The 20,598-nt window shown below is 48.2% G+C and overlaps 1 protein-coding gene across 3 annotated transcripts; it reads left to right on the top strand.

The window, feature by feature from the left end:
- Positions 1-317: 317 nt before the first annotated feature.
- TICAM2 (toll like receptor adaptor molecule 2) lies at positions 318-19,376 on the top strand. Of its 3 annotated transcripts, none has more exons than XM_032842250.1 (2): positions 318-386; positions 16,828-19,376. In XM_032842250.1, the coding sequence occupies exon 2, from the start codon at positions 16,884-16,886 to the stop codon at positions 17,625-17,627; it is 744 nt and encodes a 247-aa protein (XP_032698141.1). In that variant the 5' UTR covers positions 318-386; positions 16,828-16,883; the 3' UTR covers positions 17,628-19,376. The 3 variants fall into 3 exon arrangements, with proteins under 3 accessions (XP_032698141.1, XP_032698140.1, XP_032698142.1); XM_032842249.1 differs by lacking the exon at positions 318-386 and adding an exon at positions 8,946-8,987; XM_032842251.1 differs by lacking the exon at positions 318-386 and adding an exon at positions 11,075-11,084.
- Positions 19,377-20,598: the final 1,222 nt, after the last annotated feature.

Below are 20,598 nucleotides of genomic sequence, written 5' to 3'. Positions count from 1 at the left end.
CCGCCCAACCGGCGGCGGGCGGGGGCGGTGGGCATGCGCGCAGGACCGGGGCACCCCTCCCTCCAGGCGGTGCGCGGAAGGGGCGGGCGTGGGCACGCGAGAGGCGGGACCCGCGCGCCCGACCTGGGCACCGCTCCCTCCCCGCGGCGCGCGGGGCGGTGGGCGTGGGCACGCGGTGGGCGGGGCCTGCGCGCCGGACCTGGGCCCCACTCCCTCCAGGCGGCGCGCGGAAGGGGCGGGCGTGGGCACGCGAGGGGCGGGGCCTGCGCGCGGGGTCGCGCGCCCTCAGTCCCGGCGGCGCGCGGGAAGTCGCCGTAGGCGGCTTCTCCGGTGGGGAGAGGAAGACTAGGGAGTCGCGGGGCGCGGTGGTGGCCGCCGCTGTGCAGGCGAGTAGCGCGCGTCGGGGCTGGAGCGGCGGCGGGGCAGCGGGGCTTGGGGGCGGCGGGCGCTTTCCTCCTTTTGCTGTGAGAGTCCGCGCAGCCTTCTGCTTTGCTTCACAGTTTCCTTCTGACCAGCTGTTTCTGGGGGAAAAAACCTCAGAACAGAAGCAGGCGGCCGAGACGTCCTGCGCCAGCCTCAGCCGGACCCGCGGAACCCATGCTGATACTTTCGGTTTGGGTTTTCGTGTTTGGCCGGCGTCTTGGCCAGAAGCGGGTTTGGATAAGAGCACTTCGGACCCGCAGCTCTGAGCCCGTTGTCAGGCCGTGAACGGAAGAGGGGAAAGGACTGTCAGGGCAGGAGAGGAGGCCCTTGAACGCTCGGAAGAGCGTGTTGGCCGGACACGGAGCCGAGTAACTGTCTTTTCTGTCTCACTGATACCGGACCGCCTCGCTCGCGCGTCCGCTGTGCAGAGCCTAAGTCACGCTTAGGTGGCGGAGTCACGGGCACCTGGTCTGTGATCATTTGCTCCTCGTGATGCTTTTATTTATTTAACAAGGACCTGCTCCTAAACCTCTTCGTCCTTGAACACCCCCTCGCCCCGACGTCCCCTGCGAGGTCCCAGCTGTCCCTTTATTTAAGAACAAAACAAAAAGCAGCACTCTGTTTGAATGGAAGCCTTGCTCCCCAGCGTCAGGTTCCACGCCGGTCTCCTCCTGCGCCCTCTCTTCGCAGGCTGCCTCCACCACCCCCGGCGCCCTTGTGAAGTCTGGGGTCTGTGCAGGTGTTCACCTTCCTACACCACGCGGTTGCTTGCTCCCTGGTCTTCCATGTTTCTTCTTCAGTTGGCTTCCAGGTCGCCACATTCTCCCGCATTTCCTTCCTTCTCCCCGGCCCGTCCTCCTGCGTCTCTAGGTTTCTGTTTCTTTTCCCAGCGGCTGAATGTTAGCGGGCGAGCCGCAGCGCCCGGTGCTTGGACATAGTTTCTTTCTAGCCATACTTTGTCCCAAAGCAGTTTCCATCCCCAGTCCTCTCTCAGGACTGTAAATAACATCCATAATAAGCTGGTGCCTCCCAGTGTTTCGCTTTCCTTCTGTCCCGAGTTCCAGATGCATATTTCTAGCTGTTTCCTTAACAGCTCTGCTTAGAAGTCTGATGGGCATTCGAGTTTAGGATGTCCAGACAGAATCTGGGGGGTACCACACCCACCCAGTCCGCCCTTTTGTTTCTCCCTCATTGACCTTCCTTACCACACTCGAGGTTCCTGCGGTTTTCTTAGCTCAGATCCAACATCCAAGCAGCCAGCCAATTCTGCTAGCTCTGCCTTGAAGAAATATCTCCAATCTGACCACATCTCAGCCCCTCTCCAACAAAAACCACAGTAACCTCTTACCTAGATGACTGTTAAGTCTCTGATTTGGTCTTCCTGCTTCTGCTCTCCTTCCTCTATGGTCTCTGTCCAAACAGCAGTGATTATTTTTTTTAAGATTTTATTTATTTATTTGACACAGAAAGAGATCACAAGTCGGCAGAGAGGCAGGCAGAGAGAGAGGGGCAAGCAGGCTCCCTGCTGAGCAGAGAGCCCAATGCGGGTCTTGATCCCAGGACTCTGAGATGGTGACCTGAGCCGAAGGCAGAGGCCTAACCCACGGAGCCACCCAGGAGCCCCAGACAGCAGTGATTTTTTTTTAAAAAATATCATCAGAACTTTCACTTCCCTTCAAAACTTTCTGGTACCTTCTGATCAAAATCATGAAAACTGGACTCTTGCGATGGCTTCAAAGCCCTGTGTGATCGAACTTCCAAAAACTTTTCTGATCTCGGCTCTCCCCTTGGTCCTTGCTTACTCCGCTAAGTGACCTTGACCTCACTGCTGTTCTTTTTGCCTACAGTGGGCCTGGGCTGCACCCTCACAGGCTGCCGACCTTCACTCACCTCGCTTCCCTGTTGAAATGCTATCTGGGATTACTGCCTTTTTGGCTATTTTATCAGCCCTTTGCTCCTGACCTTTGGTGCCGGTTGTTGTTAGATACTGATTGTTATTCTCTAGTGTTCCACGAAGCATGGACCCCTTTAAGCCCTTGTTGGCGTCTAGGGTTCTCTAATATTAAAAATGCACAACCATGTTAGTCTTGAGCCTCATTTTGATAAGACGTACAGTTTGTTGTTATAGTCAGCGTTTTTATAAAATGTGCTTCCTGATTTGGAGAAGTTTTCCTTTAAATATAGAAAATGAAAGAAAAATGTTCTCTTTGCCGAAAGGAATGTGCAGTAATTTTTTTTCAATTCCTTCATCTCATTAGGAAATGATAGTTGCTCATTTGGAGGTTTTTTTGAATGGCACCAGGAATAAGTAGTTTTTTTGTTTGTTTGTTTAAGATTTTATTTATTTCCTTGACAGAAAGAGATCACAAGTAGGCAGAGAGGTGGGGGAGGGGGAAGCAGGCTCCCTGCTGAGCAGAGAGCCTGATGCGGGACTTGATCCCAGGACCCCAGGATCATGACCTGAGCCAAAGGTAGACGCTTAGCAGACTGAACCACCCAGGTGTCCCAGGAATAGGTAGTTTCAATGGGAAGAAGAAAACGAAGGCACTTGTTCGGGGAATATTATACACGTTTCTGAGTTGTGTGGTGACTAAGTCAGTATCAGAATATCAAGAATTTGTAGTGAAATTCGGGTCTCCTTTTAAGGTAAGTGGGGATAGAAGTGAAAAACAATATTTTTATTATTAGGAAAGGCTTTTGGGGGATAAAAGACTGTTTAATGTTTAATGCTTCTTTATCACTTTCCTCCCGAGGAGCTAGGTCTGTGATGACATCAGTAGCATGTGTACCTACTTTCCCTTCGTTTATTTATTTATTTAAAAAAATTTTTTAAAAAGATTTTATTTATTTGACAGAGACACAGCGAGAGAGGGAGAGTGGGAAACAGATTCCCCACTGAGCAGGGAGCCCGACGTGGGTGGGCTCGATCCGATTCCAGGACCCTGGGATCATGACCTCAGCCCAAGGCAGGCTTTTGACTGACTGAGCCACCCAGCCGTCCCTTTTCCCTTTTAAAAGAGAAGACACAAAAGCTCTCATTTCAGAATTGGGATTTCAGGTGCTTGAATAAATATGTAAAATGGAGGATTAAATAAACATTTCCAATGAGGGCATTTGGAGTACGGAACAAACCGAAGATAAGAACAGGTCAGTTAAGGCGAAGCCAGGAGTGACGTTAAAATCAGAACATCTGTCATAAGCTGCTGTGTTGAGCACTCCTTAACCTGGAGCTTCCCAGCAGCGGAGAAAGGAGGCCACACAGCTGAAAAGCAGGTGCCCTCGAAGATCCGTGCGTGTATTTTTGTGTTTATACCTTGCAGAAACAAAAGTTTTTGCGTTCGTTTCTGTTGTTTTATAAGTGATGACACATTGACTTGCTCTAAGGACCTGTTTTCAGAACAAGGGAGGTACATATTCTGCCTTCTGGTGCTTTACCATAAAGTAGAAATTGGAGGGGCCCTGTTTTGATTTAGAATTAGCAATCCTGGACTCTGGGGAAGTTTGTATACACATTCAAAAAACGGAGAGCAGGGGCGCCTGGATGGCTCAGTGGGTTAAGCCTCTGCCTTCGGCTCAGGTCATGATCTCAGGGTCCTGGGATCGAGCCCCGCATTGGGCTCCCTGCTCATAAAATCTTTAAAAAAACAAAATAGGAGAGCAGACAGTTAATCATGGAGATGGGCTAAAGCCATCTGGAATGTGCAGATATGGCCCATAAGCAATATATCTGGACATCAAGTTCATATGACTTCTATTTAAAAGTACAAAAACCTCGAAAACCATTTTTTTTGAAGATTTTATTTATTTATTTGACACACAGAAATCACAGGTAGGCAGAGAGGCAGGCAGAGAGAGGGGGGGAAGCAGGCTCCCTGCTGAGCAGAGAGCCCTATGTGGATGCTGGATCCCAGGACCCTGAGATTATGACTTGAGCCGAAGGCAGAGGCTTTAACCCACTGAGCCACCCAGGTGCCCCCATTTTTTTTAAGTTACTAAAAAACCTCCCCCCACACTGTTTGCATTATCATTGTAGAAAAAGAAGATATATAGAGAGATGCATATAGATATATGTATATTCACACCTCTGCCGCACACAGATAACCAATGATATCTTTTTGGTGTACTTTTTTCCCATCTGTTTTCTCTACAGCATGTTTCACAAAGCTGATATCATACTATAGATGAGATCAGACTGTATAGGCTACTTTTGTTCACTTATAGAAACATTTTCTCAGGTCCTTAAAATTATTTCCAGCAAACTTTTTTAAAAAAGATTTTATTTATTTATTTAGAGAGCACAAGCAAGGGGAGGGGCTGTGGGAGAGGGAACCCTGACTTTTTTCTAATTATGCTTGTCTTTCATCAGTATTTGGACATTTTGATTGTTTACCTCCAGTAGAACTTCAACTAGCCTCTGATACTGTGTCCACATTCTCTAATAATAAGAAAATACAGTCCTCTGCCTCAGACGTCAGAATTGCAATGACACGTTCCCAGAGATCCTGTGAGAGGACAAAGTTGAGCTAACCTGAGGAATTGAAAAAAGAGACCATGTGTAGGGAACTGGGGGAACATGGGGAGAGAGACATGAGAGGAGGCTGGAGGAAGGAGCCTGATCAAGCAGTGTCTCGCCGTTTGCCATCTTAAGAAATTCTGTGGGAGATAACGAGGCTTTCAGGTGCTGATCACTTTGTAGTGCATATAGATATTGAATTATAATCCTGTACATCTGATACTTGCATAATTTTAAAAAATTGTTGTTAAGTCTAAGAGCAGTAGGAAGCCCTTGCAGAATTGTAAAGGGGAGTAATGTCATTGACGGGTGTTTTTCGTGAAGATCATTGTGGCAGCCACGCGGGGAAAGGAGCAGGCTGGCTGGGAGAGTGTGTACCAGACCAAGAGGGAAGCAGGATTGTGGAAATGTGTTGATCCAGAGCCAAAGCGGGTGCAGAAGGACCGTGGGAAGACTTGAGATGTATTTTGGAGGTGGAATAGATGGATGGGACTTTGGGAACAGCTCAGAGGTGAATGCATGGGAGAGCATCCAAATTCCATAGGAGTGGAAGCGGAGGTATCTTGAATGTACCTTATTTATATTCACATCATTTTTTTTTAATGCAACATCATGGCTCATTTAAAACTACGTTTGGATGGGCTAGCTAGTTCCTCTTCTGCTTGAGTTAGTAATTTATGTGATAGTGAAGATGATGGTAAAGCGGTCTGTGTTTAGCTCTCCCTCGAAACCTAGAAGGCTGCGTTACTCTTACATCTGGAATGCTGTCTCCTTCCTTCGTTCTTGAATGCTGGCTGTGCCCTAGACCCTGGAGTTACAGCAGAGAATAGGACAGATCTGGGCATTGTTGTGGTAGGGTTTACATTCTAGGGGGAAAAAATGAGAAACTAAGCAGATACACGTACACGTCATTAACTGTAGTTGTGATCAGCGCATGACACCACAGTACTAGGGGGCTAGGCTCCTATAACACCTTTCTCTTACAAGCCTGCTACTTAAAATGAAAAATGCAGCCACTGGTTCCCTTTGACCATGAATAAATATCAATGGGGAATACATGACAGTTAACCCTTTTACTGATGTCGGCTTTTGCCATCCTTACGGATTCTGCGCAACCCCCAAAAGAAGAAAATGAATACATGATGGCCAGTCGTCAATAATGTTATTACAGTATAAGATCGAGTGGCTTCTGATTCTGCTTATCGTATTCCTGAAGTTATTGAATACCCGAGTGGGACTTAAAAAGATTTCCAGTGTAAAGAAGTCAAAGAAAAGTCCACATGTTCCTCCTCTGGCTGGCATAGGTCTTTTCTTTGGCATCCTGGCAGCCTCATGGAGCTCAGCTGTCCCATGCTGTATGTAGTTCTGGGAATTGCTGTAGTTCAGCAAACTTTCTGGAAAGAGCCAAAGAGTAAATATCGTGGGCTCTTATGGGCCATATGGTTTCCCCTGGAACTACTTGGCTCTGCCTTTCTAGTGTGAAATTAGCCATAGACAGCACATGAGTGAATGTGCATTGTTTTCTTCCAATAAAACTTTATTTACAAAAACAGCCATAGAAGGACACATGGGTGGCTCAGTCGGTTAAGCAGCTGCCTTTACTTCAGGTCATGATGCCAGGAACCTGGGATCCAGTCCCACATCAGGCTCTCTGCTCAGCAGAGAATCTGGTTCTCCTTCTGCCTGCAGGTCCCCCTGCTTGTGTGCTCGCTCACTTGCTCTAGTACAAATAAATAAATAAATAAAATCTTAAAAAAAAAAGCCATAGACAATACATCAGTGAATGTACATGGCTTTCTCCCAATAAAACTTTATTTGCAAAAACAGGTGGCGGACCACGTTTGGCTGCTGACCTTTGCCATCATGCCTTGTCGTGAATTTGGATGCTCTGTCCATCACAGCTGGGTTGTATAGAACAGAATCTACTGCAGGTAGTTGAAGCAGAAAGGTATGCATTTGAGGATATTATGGGACTTAGAATATCATGGGGGGAGTTGAAGAACTAGACTCCAGGTTGGGTTTCTAGGAAGACCTCAGAGCAACACTTAGACTCAGTCTAGCAGAGCTGGGCTTCTGCCACGGGCGCTCCTGCCAGATCAGCAAGCTGCTGCCTTGGGAGCCTTAACTAGCAGCGCCGCTGCCTTGGGCTCTGCCTCTCTCTGCCCGTGGTTAACTCAGACATGTAAGTGCCTCTGATTGGCAGAACTGATGTTATACCTGGGATCTTCCTTTTGGGGGAAGCCTGGGAAATTCAGCTTTTAGCGCTGGTGGTACAGGAGGTACCGGAGATCTGCAGCCAGGAAGTCAGAGTCCATTTCGGATGAGCCAGTTTGCAGGCTCTGCTGCAGAACACCCCACTGGCGGCTTCACCTCCAGACTCTCCCCCATCTTCGCATACTCGTGCTTCCAGAAAGCACCGGCAGCAACAGGATGCTGTCTCGCAGTATAACTCAGCTACCCCTCCTAGAAACAAGGGGCACTCGCTTTCTCCCTGGAAGTCCCATAGGTTATAACATCATCACAGGTGTTATCCCAGGACCCAAAACACTCAGGAGTGGGGTGGCCCGAGGGAGAGTAGGAGAGACCGAGCTGCCCAGTGACCAGGGCACACCCACATTTGTCATCCTCTCTCTATGAGCAAATCCTCTCCATTTCTGAGCTTTCCCAGTTACTCTTCTCCTAACGACGTCTCCTGACCCTGCATTGCCTTGTAGCTGCTGGTCTTTCTCGCTCTTAGCAAGGCTTTTTCCCCTTCCCCTTGCCCCACCCACTGTGGACTCCCGAGCACAATGCGGCTCCTTCTGTGAGTTTGCCGTTCCTGTTATTGTTCTGGGGGCCTCGAGGTGCTAAGTACTGTGGGTGCTGACCCCTGTTGGAAGCCTTCTCTTTCTTTGGCTCCCAGTCCCACCGTAGGTCTGATTTCCCTGCCACACCGTTGCCACTCCTCCCCCTCCCACCTGGCTCCTCCTGGTCCAGACGCCCCTTTGGCATCAGCTCTGTCTTCAGCTCTCTGCTCTTCTCCTTCTGCATATTCCCAGGTGCTCAGGATTTCACCTCCGGAGCCCCGGACCTACCAGTGTGAACACCTCCTGGACAGCTCCCCCTCTAGGTCATGGGGCAAGCTCCCTGTGTCCCAGACTGGAGGGATGGGTCATGCACCCCCCACCCTGCTCCCATCAGTGGATGGCAGCACCACTCACCAGGCTACACAGGGCACTGGCTTGGGAGGCATATGGGCGTCTTGCACTATGAGCCCCCAATGCCTCCCTGCGAACCTTTGTGTGTCCCACTCCCTTCCTCAGTGCAGGGCTCTGCGTCCTCCCCTGGGTTCCTGCCACAGCCTCTCAGCAGGAGGCTCTCCCAGAGCAGAGCTCCATACAGCGCAGCCTGGTCTCCTGCCCTGAGCGATGTGAGGCCATCCTGGACAAGTCGGACCATGTCTCTCTTGCTCACCGCCTGCCAGGGGCTCTCTGTCTGCCGGTGTGATCACATTCAAAGTCTTTGGGTGCCTGGATGGCTCAGTCGGTTAAGTGTCTGTCTTCCGCTCAGGTCATGATCCCAGTGTCCTAGGATCGAGCCCCACATTAGGCTCTGCACTAGGTGGGAGCCTGCTTCTCCATCTCCCCCTGCCCCTCTGCTCTGCTCATGTTCTCTCTCTCAAATAAATAAAATCTTAAAAAAAAAAAAAAACAACCCACAAGAGTCCTCAACAGAATATGTCAGGCCCCTCACTCACTAATCCTGTTTAGCTCCATCCTTACATCTCACTGGTACCTTCCCTCTTCCCAACCCCACATACCTGAGCCTTAGAAGCACCCAGCAGGGACCAATCCCAAGGGCACTTCACTCTGTGGTACCCCAGTGGTTTTGCAGTTGCTGCCCCTCCCGCCCTGAAAGTGTCCACCTCCCTCGGCCTTACGCAAGTTTCCTCTGCTGCAGGGATCCCTCCTGAGCGCTTCTGCAGTGCCCCCTGTCCTGGATGGAGCACTAGCGCAGTGACTGTTGCCTCAGCCTCGCTTCACATCCCTGAAACCCAGAGGTCTTGATGCGAGTAAGTTTCCCACCACACTTCTGCTAACGACTTCCTAATTGAACAAGGAACCACTGATGTTACGTGCTTTCGCCACTAGATGGTGCTGTTCAGATGGGAAAGAAGGCGGCTCTCGCTGGCTGGAGGGTTCAAGCTCTGGCTGCCTTCCTCTGAAATACCTTGTTTCAGAGGCAGTGAGTTCCGCAGTTAGCTTTTTCTGGGGTAGATACGCGGACAGACAGAATTGAATGAGTGCATGCATTTTATCGTCAGATGATTATGGTTCCTTCTTTCACTCAACTGCTGTTGGGAGCCTCTCTTCCCACGTGGTCACAGTGTTTCAAAAATGCACATGTGAACTCCTCACTCTGGGCAGCGCACACTTGAGGAGGGTTCTCAGTTCCGAGTATGCTTTCTACTGAATGTGTATCACTTCTGCGCGTGGTGAATTCGAAACATTGTCAGTGAAACCATCATAAATTGGGGACTAGCTGTATTGCTCTGAAGGTTGTCACCACCCACAGTCCGGGGGGTAATCGGCTTGACTCCCAGGATACCCCTCTAAAGGGTAAGCCCGTCTAAAAAATACCTTCACTGCAGCATCTGGACTGCTGTTTGAACTACAGCCAGGCCCCAGCGCAGAAAATTAACCCTCACCAAAGGCCAGGTGAGAGAAGTCAGCTGAGCATGAAAGGAAAGTTCGCCGTGCTGTTTGCGTTTAGCCAGGTATAGGGTCGAGAGATCTGATGGCAGTAGGTGCCCTCGAGGAACCCATGGGCGGTTTCTGAGGAAGAGAGGCTGTCCTGGGAGGGGCGTCCCTGGCTGCTGCCCGGAGCTCTCCTCCTGCCTGGAAGTCCTCTGCTGGGGTTCCTACCGGCCCTGGGGCCCAGAAAGGATGATAGCCTTGGGGACACAGCCATTTCCCCTTAACTGGTTCCATCCTGTACTGTTCATGTTTCAAAATGATGGGGAGCCTGGGTGGCTCAGTGGGTTAAAGCCTCTGCCTTCGGCTCAGGTCATGATCTCAGGGTCCTGGGATCGAGCTCTCTGCTCAGCGGGAAGCCTGCTTCCCTTCCCCTCTCTCTGCCTGCCTCTCTGCCTACTTGTGGTTTCTATCTGTCAAATAAATAAATAAAATCTTTAAAAAAAAGAAAGAAATTGTGCGGTTAAAGGGCTATATAGCTTCATCATGCTAATTTAAAAAAAAACAAAATGAGGTAGAGGTTTGGGGCAGTCCTTAGGAAGTGGTTTGGCTTCCTATTTTACTGAGACTGTTGAAGCAGTCAGAAGGGAACGAACGCGGGTGTCCCCTGCCGTACCCATCTGTACCTGTATCTGTTTCTTCCGCCCTCTCTCATTTTCACTGGGGAAAATGGTCACTTTTCTCCCCAACAAAGGCAGACCCCTCTGTTGGCCCACCGGATCCCCCCACTTCCCTATACAAGCCATCCCTCCAGCAGTCCTTGTCTTTCCAGCATCGCTGAACTGCCCCTCTCCACTAGCTCTTTCTCTATAGCAAACAGCCATCTTTAAAAAAAAAAAAAAAAAAAAAAAAGATTTTATTTAGGGGCGCCTAGGTGGCTCAGTCATTAAGCGTCTGCCTTCGGCTCAGGTCATGATCCCGGGGTCCTGGGATTGAGCATCAGGCTCCCTTCTCAGCGAGAAGCCTGCTTCTCCCTCTCCCACTCCCCCTGCTTGTGGTCCCTCTCTGTCAAATAAACAAAATCTTTAATAAAAAAAAAAAAAAAAGATGCCATGTAGACAAGGAGGAAAATTACACAGAAAAGGGGTGATCAAGCTCCCTTCTGACAGGTCTGAAGCAATGCTCTCAGTCCCTGTAGATCGATTTGCATTTTGTGGATCTGGATATAAATGGAATCAAAATCTCTACTTTTTTTTTTTTTTTTTTCCCAGTCTGGCCTCCTTCATACACCATAATGAGTTTGGGACTTACCCACGTCAGGGCGTTTATCGTTTATCTCTCCTTCATGTTGCCAAGCAAGGCCTTCCACGGTCTGGACATCACACAGTTTGTTTCTCCCTTCCCCTCTTGGTGGACGTTTCTCATGTCCTCCTCATTTCTGTAAACTGGTAATTGTGTCTAAAGACTTGGTCAGAGTCAGGCTAAACATTTTTGGCAAGACTGCGTCATACGTTTTGCTGGCTGCTTGGCGAATGGCATCAGAAAAGGCACACACCATCTGGTTGTGATCAGTGAAGCTGAGCATTTGAGGGAGGGCGGCGAATCTGTTCTATCTTTAATTTTGTGTTACGTTCATTGGATTTTCTATTTCAGATGCATTGGTTTTTTTTATTTGACAGAGATCACAAGTAGGCAGAGAGGCAGGCAGAGAGAGAGGAGGAAGCAGGCTCCCCGGTGAGCAGAGAGTCCGATGCGGGGCTCGATCCCAGGACCCTGAGATCATGACCTGAGCTGAAGGCAGAGGCTTAACCCACTGAGCCACCCAGGTGCCCCAAAGCATTGGTTTTTACTCTGCCTTTTTTTTTTTCCTCCCAATCTCCATAGCTTTTTTTTTTTTTTTTTCAAATGACTTTACTGTCATTTTACATTCTCTGATTTTTTCCAAGCCTTTCCACCATATTCTGCTGTTATGGCTTTATCATGTTTATTCCGTTCGTTGCCTTCTCTGTTCTTTCCTAAGGGTGTTGGACCCTCGATTCATCTATAGTCTCTCTCTTCATGTGATTCTGCTCTCCCTGCTTTTATTTCTGTTTCTTTGGTTACAGTCTCTTTAGGGTGTCCGAGGACTGCATCCCTTAGAGTGATTGTCTGTGATAATATAAGAAGGGCGCACCAACGGGAAACTGTGCAACTTCCTTCATCGAAAATGTCCTGCAGGGACGCCTGGCCAACTTGGTCGAAGGAGCGTGGAACCCTTGGTCTCGGGGTCATGAGTTCAAACCCCATGCTGGGTGTGGAGATTACTTAAAAATAAAATCTTACAAAAAAGGAAGGAAAGAAGGGAAAAGAGGGAGGGGAAGAAAAGAAAGAATGTTTTGCTCTGAGAAGAATGTCAGCTGAACTGAAAAGCACTTACCTGGTTGATTTATATCCTGGCACAGTCTCCTGCTTTTTGTCCCGGGCTGGCGCCAGACCATCCAGAGACTGGCCGTTGTCCCCAGACAGCACTTGGAGCCATCCTGTCCTAGAGCCTACACACTGTTGGTGTAAATTTTTCCTTATCTCCCTTGTTATGTCTCTAATAACCGTAACGGCTGAAACATGTATGAGAATGGTTCTCGGCCATTTTGATCTTCATAAAAACCTTCAAGGCACCGGAATTGTCACCGCTTTATACGTGGTAAAACTAAGGCACAAAAATACCACATAACTTGGACTAAGTCACACAATAGTTTTAGAGCAGGGCACTGGGATTTACATTCAGGCAGTCAGATTCCAGAGCACATAGTCCTTTTTTTTTTTTTTTTTGAAGGTTATTGAGAGAGAGAGCAGGTGCATACATGTGCCCAAGGAGAGAAAGAGAATCTTTTTTTTTTTTTTTTTGACAGAAAAGGCGAGAGAGGGAACACAAGCGGGGGAGTGGGAGAGGGGAGAGCAGGTTCCCCACTGAGCAGGGAGCCAGATGTAGGACTCAAGCCCAGGAACCTGGGACCATGACCTGAGCTGAAGGCAGATGCTTAACCAACTGAGCCACCCAGGCATCCAGAGAGAGAGGATCTCCACGGAGTGCAGAGCCCAAGGTGGGGCTCCATCCTACCACCTTGAGATCATGACTTGAGCTGAAACCAAGAGCTGGCTGCTTAACCAATTGAGCCCCCCTGGCTCCCTCCATAGTCTTCATGAAAATAGAGTATTCTTGGCGTTTGCAAGCTATTCTTAATATTCGTTTTCATTTCCTGTAGTCTGTGTGGCTACTTGCCAAGAATGCACATTTGTCAGTCTTCTTTTCACCTTACTCCTATTTAATGTGGGGGATCCTATTGGGACCCTCTTGGGCTAGATACGAGGTGGGTACATTCTGGACTCTGCTTCCTTCCTTATCTAAGACCTGCTGATCTTCCCTGGAGAACTTCAGCTCAAGAGCTCCACTCTCTTGGGTTGAGTTTTTCCACGGGATTGTTGCCCTGAGAGGATGTCATTGGCTCAGTGGGGCTGTTGTCTGTAGCGGTGATCAGTAGCTTTGGTCTTAGATCTTTTCTGGGACGAGGGGTAGAGGTAAGGATGTCATTCTATCAAGTTAAAAGCGCGCGCACACACACACACACACACACACACAAGTTTCAGTCTTTCAGAGAGTAATTTGGCCTAATCTCTCATTATTGCAAATGCATTTGTCCTTTGATGTGGAAATCCCATCTGGGGAAATTATTCTGCAGATGAAGCTGCACATCGATGGGATGACTTTTATACAAAGCTGTTCTCTGCAGCATTGTTCATCCTAGTAGCTTGCTGGGAACAGCTCACATATCCGAGAACAGGGGACAATTATGGTACAACCGTGTGCTGCAAGATTGTCTTGTAAAAAAGTCATTGCCGCCATGGAAAGCTCTGAGGTTCTAGTTTTTTTTGTTTTTTTTTTTAAGGTTTTATTTATTTGACAGAGAGAGATCACAAGTAGGCAAAGAGGCAGGTGGGGGTGGGGCAGGCTCCCCGCTGAGCAGAGAGCTGGATGCGGGGCTCGATCCCAAGACCCTGAGACCATGACCTGAGCCAAAGGTAGAGGCTTAACCCACTGAGCCACCCAGGTCCTCCTGAGGTTCTAGTCTTAAAGGGAAAAGCAGTGTATCTCTGTCTCCTGTTTTGCAGTGTGTGTGTTTTTTATACATACATATATATCAGTGATATTTTTTATGAAAAGAAAAGAAAAATATATATATTCATAAAGAAACAGTGGAAAGATGTTGAAGGAACTAATTGAAGTGGTCGCCGGTAGGAGGCCGTGGGGATAACAGGTGGGATGGGGAAAGGAGATTTTTCCCTGTGAACATTTTCAAAGTCATTAGGTATTTTAGCCACTACCTTTTCTTAAAAAGTAAATGAAAATACGTATATACACAGATGTCTTCATTCCGTGACTAGTGATTTTGTGTGCTGCTCCTCAGCGGCCGCCTTCACACTCCTTCCATTTCACAGAAATGTTTTCACCCGCATTTGCCTGTCCCTGATGGGGAGGGGAACTTCCAGAGGCTTCCCAGCCTCCTTCCATCAGCCCTCCATGCCTGCCTTGCACTGTGGGAAAGTCCTCTGGTAGACAGAGTCAGTGGCTTGGTGGGAGCACAATCCTGTTCTCTCCCATCCTTCCAGCATTGAGCACCACAGTCCAGGATGGGGACCATTTGCCCATCTAGGAACCACCATGGTGCCAGCAGAGGCTGCCCTCCACCTCACAGCTTTCCACATGTCTTCCCCTTGGCCGGCTCCTTGCTCTCCCCCTCCACATGGAAGGTGGTAGTGAAGTTTTCCAGATGTTGTCACACACTCTCTTCTCTCTGGGCTGGGTAGGAGGGCTCAGGAGGGGGTTGGAACAGCACTGTCAAAGATTTCTGGAGGCTTTTGCTTTGTTTTTGATTAGTGTTTAAGAAAAATGAGACCTAGGGGCGCCTGGGTGTCTCAGTGGGTTAAAGCCTCTGCCTTCGGCTCAGGTCATGATCCTAGGGTCCTGGGATCGAGCCCCGAATTGGGCTCTCTGCTCCTCGGGGAGCCTGCTTGCCCCTCTCTCTCTGCCTGCCTCTCTGCCTACTTATGATCTCTGTCTGTCAAATAAATAAGTAAAATCGTTAAGGAAAAAAAAGAAAGAAAAATGAGACCTAAAGTTGCAGTTCTTTCCTTTTGTTATTTATTTTTGTTCATGTCAAGAGATTTCATTGAGTCTGGCTTGACACATCATTTTACCCCAGTAGTTTGGGACACTTTTTATGAAGAGCTGTTGTCTTACTTCAAGCATACTTACCTGCAGTGGCTAGCCAGGAAGGTCATGGTGTTAAGTTGGTTCAACAAACTAATCTCAGTGCATAAGTGAAGATCATTTAAATTCATTCTGTAAATTCTTCTAAACGCTTTAACAATTCTTTTGAAATTGTGATGTAGTTAACACAGTGTTGTGTTAGTACAATATAGCGATTCAACGATTCTTTACATCGCTTAACAATTTTTTCCTTTTTTAGTATAGGAGAAGCTTCTCTCTGCAGCTTTGCAGAGTGACACCTTTTTATCGTAACACAACAGAGTCAGCAGAGAGTCCTAACCAGTGAAGAGTCTCCAAATACAGTCAGTTTTGTCATTTGGGATGTATGTATTAGCATTTTAGAATTATGCCTTCAGGTATCTCTCAGAAGCTGTCACAACAGCTTCTGTAACAGCTTTGGCTGTGGAGTAGAACCTCAAGTACAGACATAATACATTCATCGGGGTAGCCAGCAGTCGCCTCGCTGTTCAGAGCAGCAGCAAACTCTTTCTCTCCCTAGGTACGTTAGAAGGAAATGTTCTGTGTTTTTCCTCATCTTTTCTTCCCGTAACAGTTCTTCACCATTTTTGCTGAGCGGTTTTCTTTAACCTTGAATTATTTTGGTACTCGTAAGCTTGTGTTATCGATGCCATTATGATCCCAAGCCTAATTAAATTCTTGACTTGAACTCTAGTCTTTGTTCAGGAACAATAAATTTAAAAGCTCTGGAATAAAGCCCCCCCCCCCCCCCCCTTTTTTTGGAAATAGGAAACCCGTATTTATCTGTTCTGAATTTTCTATCTTTGGATAAAAGAATCCTTTTTGTAACTGCGTGTTTGGGGGTTCTGTTAACAACGTTGCCAACATTATCTGAAGATTTGTTTAAACTAGGTTCACATGAAGCACTTTTCTCTCACAACTGATCTAATTCTTCCACTCTGACTTCCAAATTTTTTTAAAAGTAATAGAAGGAGGGGCGTCTGTGTGACTCAGTTAAGCATCCGAATCTTGATTCCAGTTCAGGTCATAACTGGGGGTTTGTGAGATCGAGCCCTGGTCAGTGTGGAGCCTGCCTGGTAGTCTCTCCCTCTCCCTCACGTGTGCGCTCTGTCTCTCTCTTTCTCTGTTACAAAAGTAAATAAATAAACGAAATAAAATAATGAAATGAGGATAGACATTATGATTCTTTCTTGATTTCACTAGAGGAGATCCCTGGCCTTTGTTTCCAGAGTCACTCCCAAACCCAGAAGTGAATTTTTCCCGAGGTAAATACTCAGTCTTCTGAACCATTCCCAGGATTAGCTAGAAAAAGGTTTTGCTTCACCAGCCCGACACCAGTGCCTGACCCCAGCCAGGGAGAAGAGCTCCAAGGCCGTGAACCATGCATGTCGTTTCATTTGACGTTTCACATCTTCTCTTTGTGCTGACTTAGTCACGATGCCAGCTGGTCATCTTATTTGTGTCCTGTTTTGTAATTGTGTTTGATATGAAAATGAGTTGTCTATTTACTATTTGAGTGTTCTGTTGCTCTCAACTTTTCTGTTTCTAGTTTACACAATAACTCGATAATGAAGAAGTTGGATTTAAACTCCATATGGACAGACTGGCATGGGACCGACTCGTCTCCCTCAAATACCAAAGGCAGTTGACTTTGTTCTGGAGGTTTCTAATTCCTTGTCAGACTTCCAAATGTCTCCTGTTAGCATTACACTGACTCCCTGTTCCACTCCCCCTTGACCATCCACAGTCACCCTCGTGAAACTCACGGAGGGTGATCTTTCCCCAAGATCCGATCCACATTTTTTTCTTGGGACCTCTATGTTACAGTCTCTTGGAGGCTTTCAGGTTGAGTGAAAAAAAAATGTTTTTTCCGTTTGTAACGTTTGGATGACATTTACAACATTCGTCTGCTGTGTTATTTCTTCTCCTTGTAGAATGAAAAGAAATGTTGAGAAAGAAGTGAAGCTGTCCTCCTCTCCCTTGGATATTGATGATGGGTGTCGGGAAGTCTAAAATAGACCCCTGCCCTCTCTCTCTCCCCTTGGGGACAAGCCCCAGGGTGGAAAAGAGTCAGGGACTCCAGGAGTCAGCTTCCAAGAAACCGGACGACCTCCCCATACACGATCTGGCTGAGCCAAGCCCCACGACCCCGGCCCCGGTGCCTGCTGGGGAACATGAGGGGGCTGAGGGCCAGGGAGACATGTTGGAGGGGGAAGAGGAGGAGGAGGAGGTGGAGGAGGAAGAGGAGGAGGAGGTGTTCCTCAAGTTCGTGATCCTGCACGCAGAGGATGACATAGATGAAGCCCTCAGGGTCCAGAACCTGCTGCAGAATGACTTTGGCATCAAGCCCGGAATCATCTTTGCCGAGATGCCCTCCGGCCGGCAGCATCTGCAGAACTTGGATGACGCCGTGAATGGGTCCGCATGGACCATCTTGCTGCTGACCGAGAACTTCCTAAGAGACACCTGGTGCAAGTTCCAGTTTTACACGTCGCTCATGAACTCAGTGAACAGGCAGCACAAGTACAACTCGGTCATCCCCATGCGGCCCCTCCACAACCCCCTGCCCCGTGAGAGGACCCCCTTCGCTCTGCGGACCATCAACGCCCTGGAGGAGGACAGCCGTGGCTTCCCCACCCAGGTTGAGAGAATCTTTCAGGAGTCCGTGTATCAGATCCAGCAGTCTCTGTGGAAGGACACCCGAAGTAGCCTCCGCAGGCAGGTCCTCGCCTGAGACGGAGCCCCCAGCACGCGGCTGGCTCTCGTCTGGGAAAGCCGACCCCTCATCTCTACATGAGAAAGCATATTTCTGGCAAGAGGTTGGCAGAATTTTACAGAAACACAGGAGCTCAAGCACGAGACGTTTCTGCAGGACATTGTATAGACTTTGGAGGTGCTCTTTGATGCCTTGGATAAACTTGAGACTGTCCAAGCTTCGAGAACATTCCTCTCACGGTTTTCCTGGTCCACGCATATCACAAAGGATAGCCTTAGTTCATAGCCCTGGTATCTGTCCTTGAACACAGACTTCTGTGGGAGACGTTGTACAGATACAATGATGCTTTCATTTTGTTCGCAAAGGATGTGCGGGAGAGGAGGTCCCCGGGAGATCTGACCACCCTTCCTGAGGAGGCCCCAGACAGAAATGTCGCAGCCAGGGTGACTGGTATCATCGCCCAGAAATACAGAGAGCCCAATGAGAACATTCAGAACGTTGAGTAGTGATACTTGCAAAACAAAAAGCTGATGCGAGAACGGTGGGGCGTTTTACAAGAATCCAGCCAACTGTGTTCTTTCTGCTGGACTTGGGGGATTTGGAGACAGTGCCTAGCCCTGACTAGCCACCCATCTGCTGGCGTTGTTGTTAGGGACGCCGGGGAGCCATGTTGTGAGGTCCCCTGGAGCCTCAAGCTCTTGTGATGTCATCCGTAACTAGGGCTTTACGTGTGGGGCTTCTGAACAGTTCCGTGTCCCTGACTGTGAGTTCTCCTTCGTCTCTCTTAGGACAGCCTTGAGAAATTCCTCTCACTCCCAGTGCCCTACCAGGAGGTGTTCCTCAGCTCGGTGATCAGAGTAGCCTGACCGCGTGCATGTACGCTGTGGGTTATTCCTAGACTCAGGATGGAAGCAGGAGACGCATTCTGTGGCCTCCTCTTCTGTGTCCCACACCCCCAGCACACCACACAGGCCCACAAAGCCCTGTTGCTTCCCCTCCTGCCCTCCTGCGCCACCTGTGGCTGAAGGAGAGCCATCAGGTATGGATGGGAGATGGGATGGGGCGGGAGTCACACCGGGTAACTAGGAAAGCGCCCACTGGGGGACCAGGAGACCTGGTTCCAGTCTAGTGTCTGCCTCCAAGGCTGAATGTGACCTTCCCCTCCTTTATCTGTGAAATGAAAGGCTTGAATTGATGGAGCTCCAAAGGGCCTGTGTCCTCTCTCAGAATGTGAACAAGTAGGAACCAGAAAAGGGAACAAGCAAATAATAATAATAATAATAATAATTTTGTAGAGTGATGTGTAATAAGTTTCAGGAGGTGTGAGATCAGCTCCCAACAAAAGGAAACGCTAATGTGTTTACAGCATAACTGATTTCTGATGCTATCTGTTACACTTTAATAGTTCCAAGAGAATTACAATTCTTGCCTCCTCAGATTCTTTTAAAATACATTGTTTTGTAGGGACAGTTGAGCGAAGACGGTCTGCCTGATTTTTCTTTCTCCTTATCCTCACTTCTGCGTGTCTCCTCCCGGCGCTGGGGTCTGCTCACATCTTTCTCCATCCACCTCTCCACAGCCATCACCAAATGTTCCAGGAGGAACTTTTTCCGTAATCCTGCAAGTAAGTTAAAACCTCCTCCTTCACTAGTACTCCTTGAACAAGAGATCGATTTCGTCGTGCAGGGACGTTTTCTTAAAAGTCCCTTTCTGTCATAGTCGCTTACTACTTACTTTTCTTTCTCAGTTTTAATGGTGTTCTTCTTACCCCCCTTTGATCTGTCTCCAGTTTCGTACAGTAAAACAGCATTCGCCCACCCTTTCTGCTTATTACCAAAGCGGGAGCTGTGGGCGCTGGGTGGTTTTTTTAATATATGTGCTGCTGAAATGGGCCCTCGATGGTGTTTTTTAAATAAAATGTTTTTATTCATTGCCCTTGACTACCCTTGATTATTTCCAACTCCAGGGAAGATCGTGGGAAAGTATTTTGAAAAAATGGCATTCATCTCTACTCGTCCCTAGAGTACCAGGCACAGCGCCTCCTTAAATCTGGAGTGAAATAAATTTTTTGTGATGAAGAAAAATGTGAAGTCCTGAATAACGATGCATGTTGAAATTAACTGCCATAGAAAGAATTACCAAATAACTAAACCGAGGATGACAAGAAGGCAAGGTGTGGCCTTAGTTGTGTGTTTGTGTGTGTGTGCACATCCGTGTAGATGAGATTCATACACACACACGCACACACAAGGAAGTTCTCCAACATTCTGCCACACATTGAAGGGTGTCCATGGGGGGGGGACCCTCTGGGCCTCCCTGCCCACCCTGGAACCTCACAGAAGAACCTGAGTTGTGCCTAACGGGTCAGTTGGGATTCTTCCAGCTGTAGGAAACAGAAAACCCAATGCCCCATGACCTACACCATTAAGGTAAGGGTCTCTAACTTAACAAGAGGTCCCCTAAGGTATGGTATCTCCGAGGTGTCCTTAAAAACCCAGGTTCTTGGGTGCCTGGGTGGCTAGGTTGGTTAAGCATCCAACTCTTGATTTCGGCTCAGGCCACGATCTCAGGGTCCTGGGATTGAGGCCGGCACCAGGCTCCCTGCTCTGCCTGCTGCTCCCTGCTTGTGCACACCGTCTCTCTCTCTCTGTCAGGTAAATAAATAAAATCTTCAGAAAAATTAAAAACCCTAAGTTTATACACAACCGAATAGTATTCTACCTTAAAAAGAAATACAATTCTGATACATGCGCCAACGTTAGAAGAACTTGCAAACATGTGAAGTGGGGAAAAAGAAAGAACAAACAGGCACAAACACGAGACACAAATACTATTTATATGATTCTGCCCTATGAGGTGCTTAGAGCAGGCAAATCCATAGCGATAGGAAGAACAGAGGTGACCGGGGATTGAAGGGAAGGGAGAATAGGAGTCATGCCTAATGGGTACAGAGCTTTTATTTGGGGTGATGAAGAGGTTCTGGAAATGG

This window comes from Lontra canadensis, unplaced genomic scaffold, assembly GCF_010015895.1.
Source record: "Lontra canadensis isolate GAN:19392208 unplaced genomic scaffold, GSC_riverotter_1.0 scaffold126, whole genome shotgun sequence".
Taxonomy (NCBI): Eukaryota; Metazoa; Chordata; class Mammalia; order Carnivora; family Mustelidae; genus Lontra; species Lontra canadensis.
This window is presented reverse-complemented; position numbering and strand designations above follow the sequence as displayed.

What these genes read in the sequence shown, in the direction of transcription:
- TICAM2 (XM_032842250.1), top strand. Translation starts at nt 16,884, where the DNA reads ATGATGGGTGTCGGGAAGTCTAAAATAGACCCCTGCCCTCTCTCTCTC.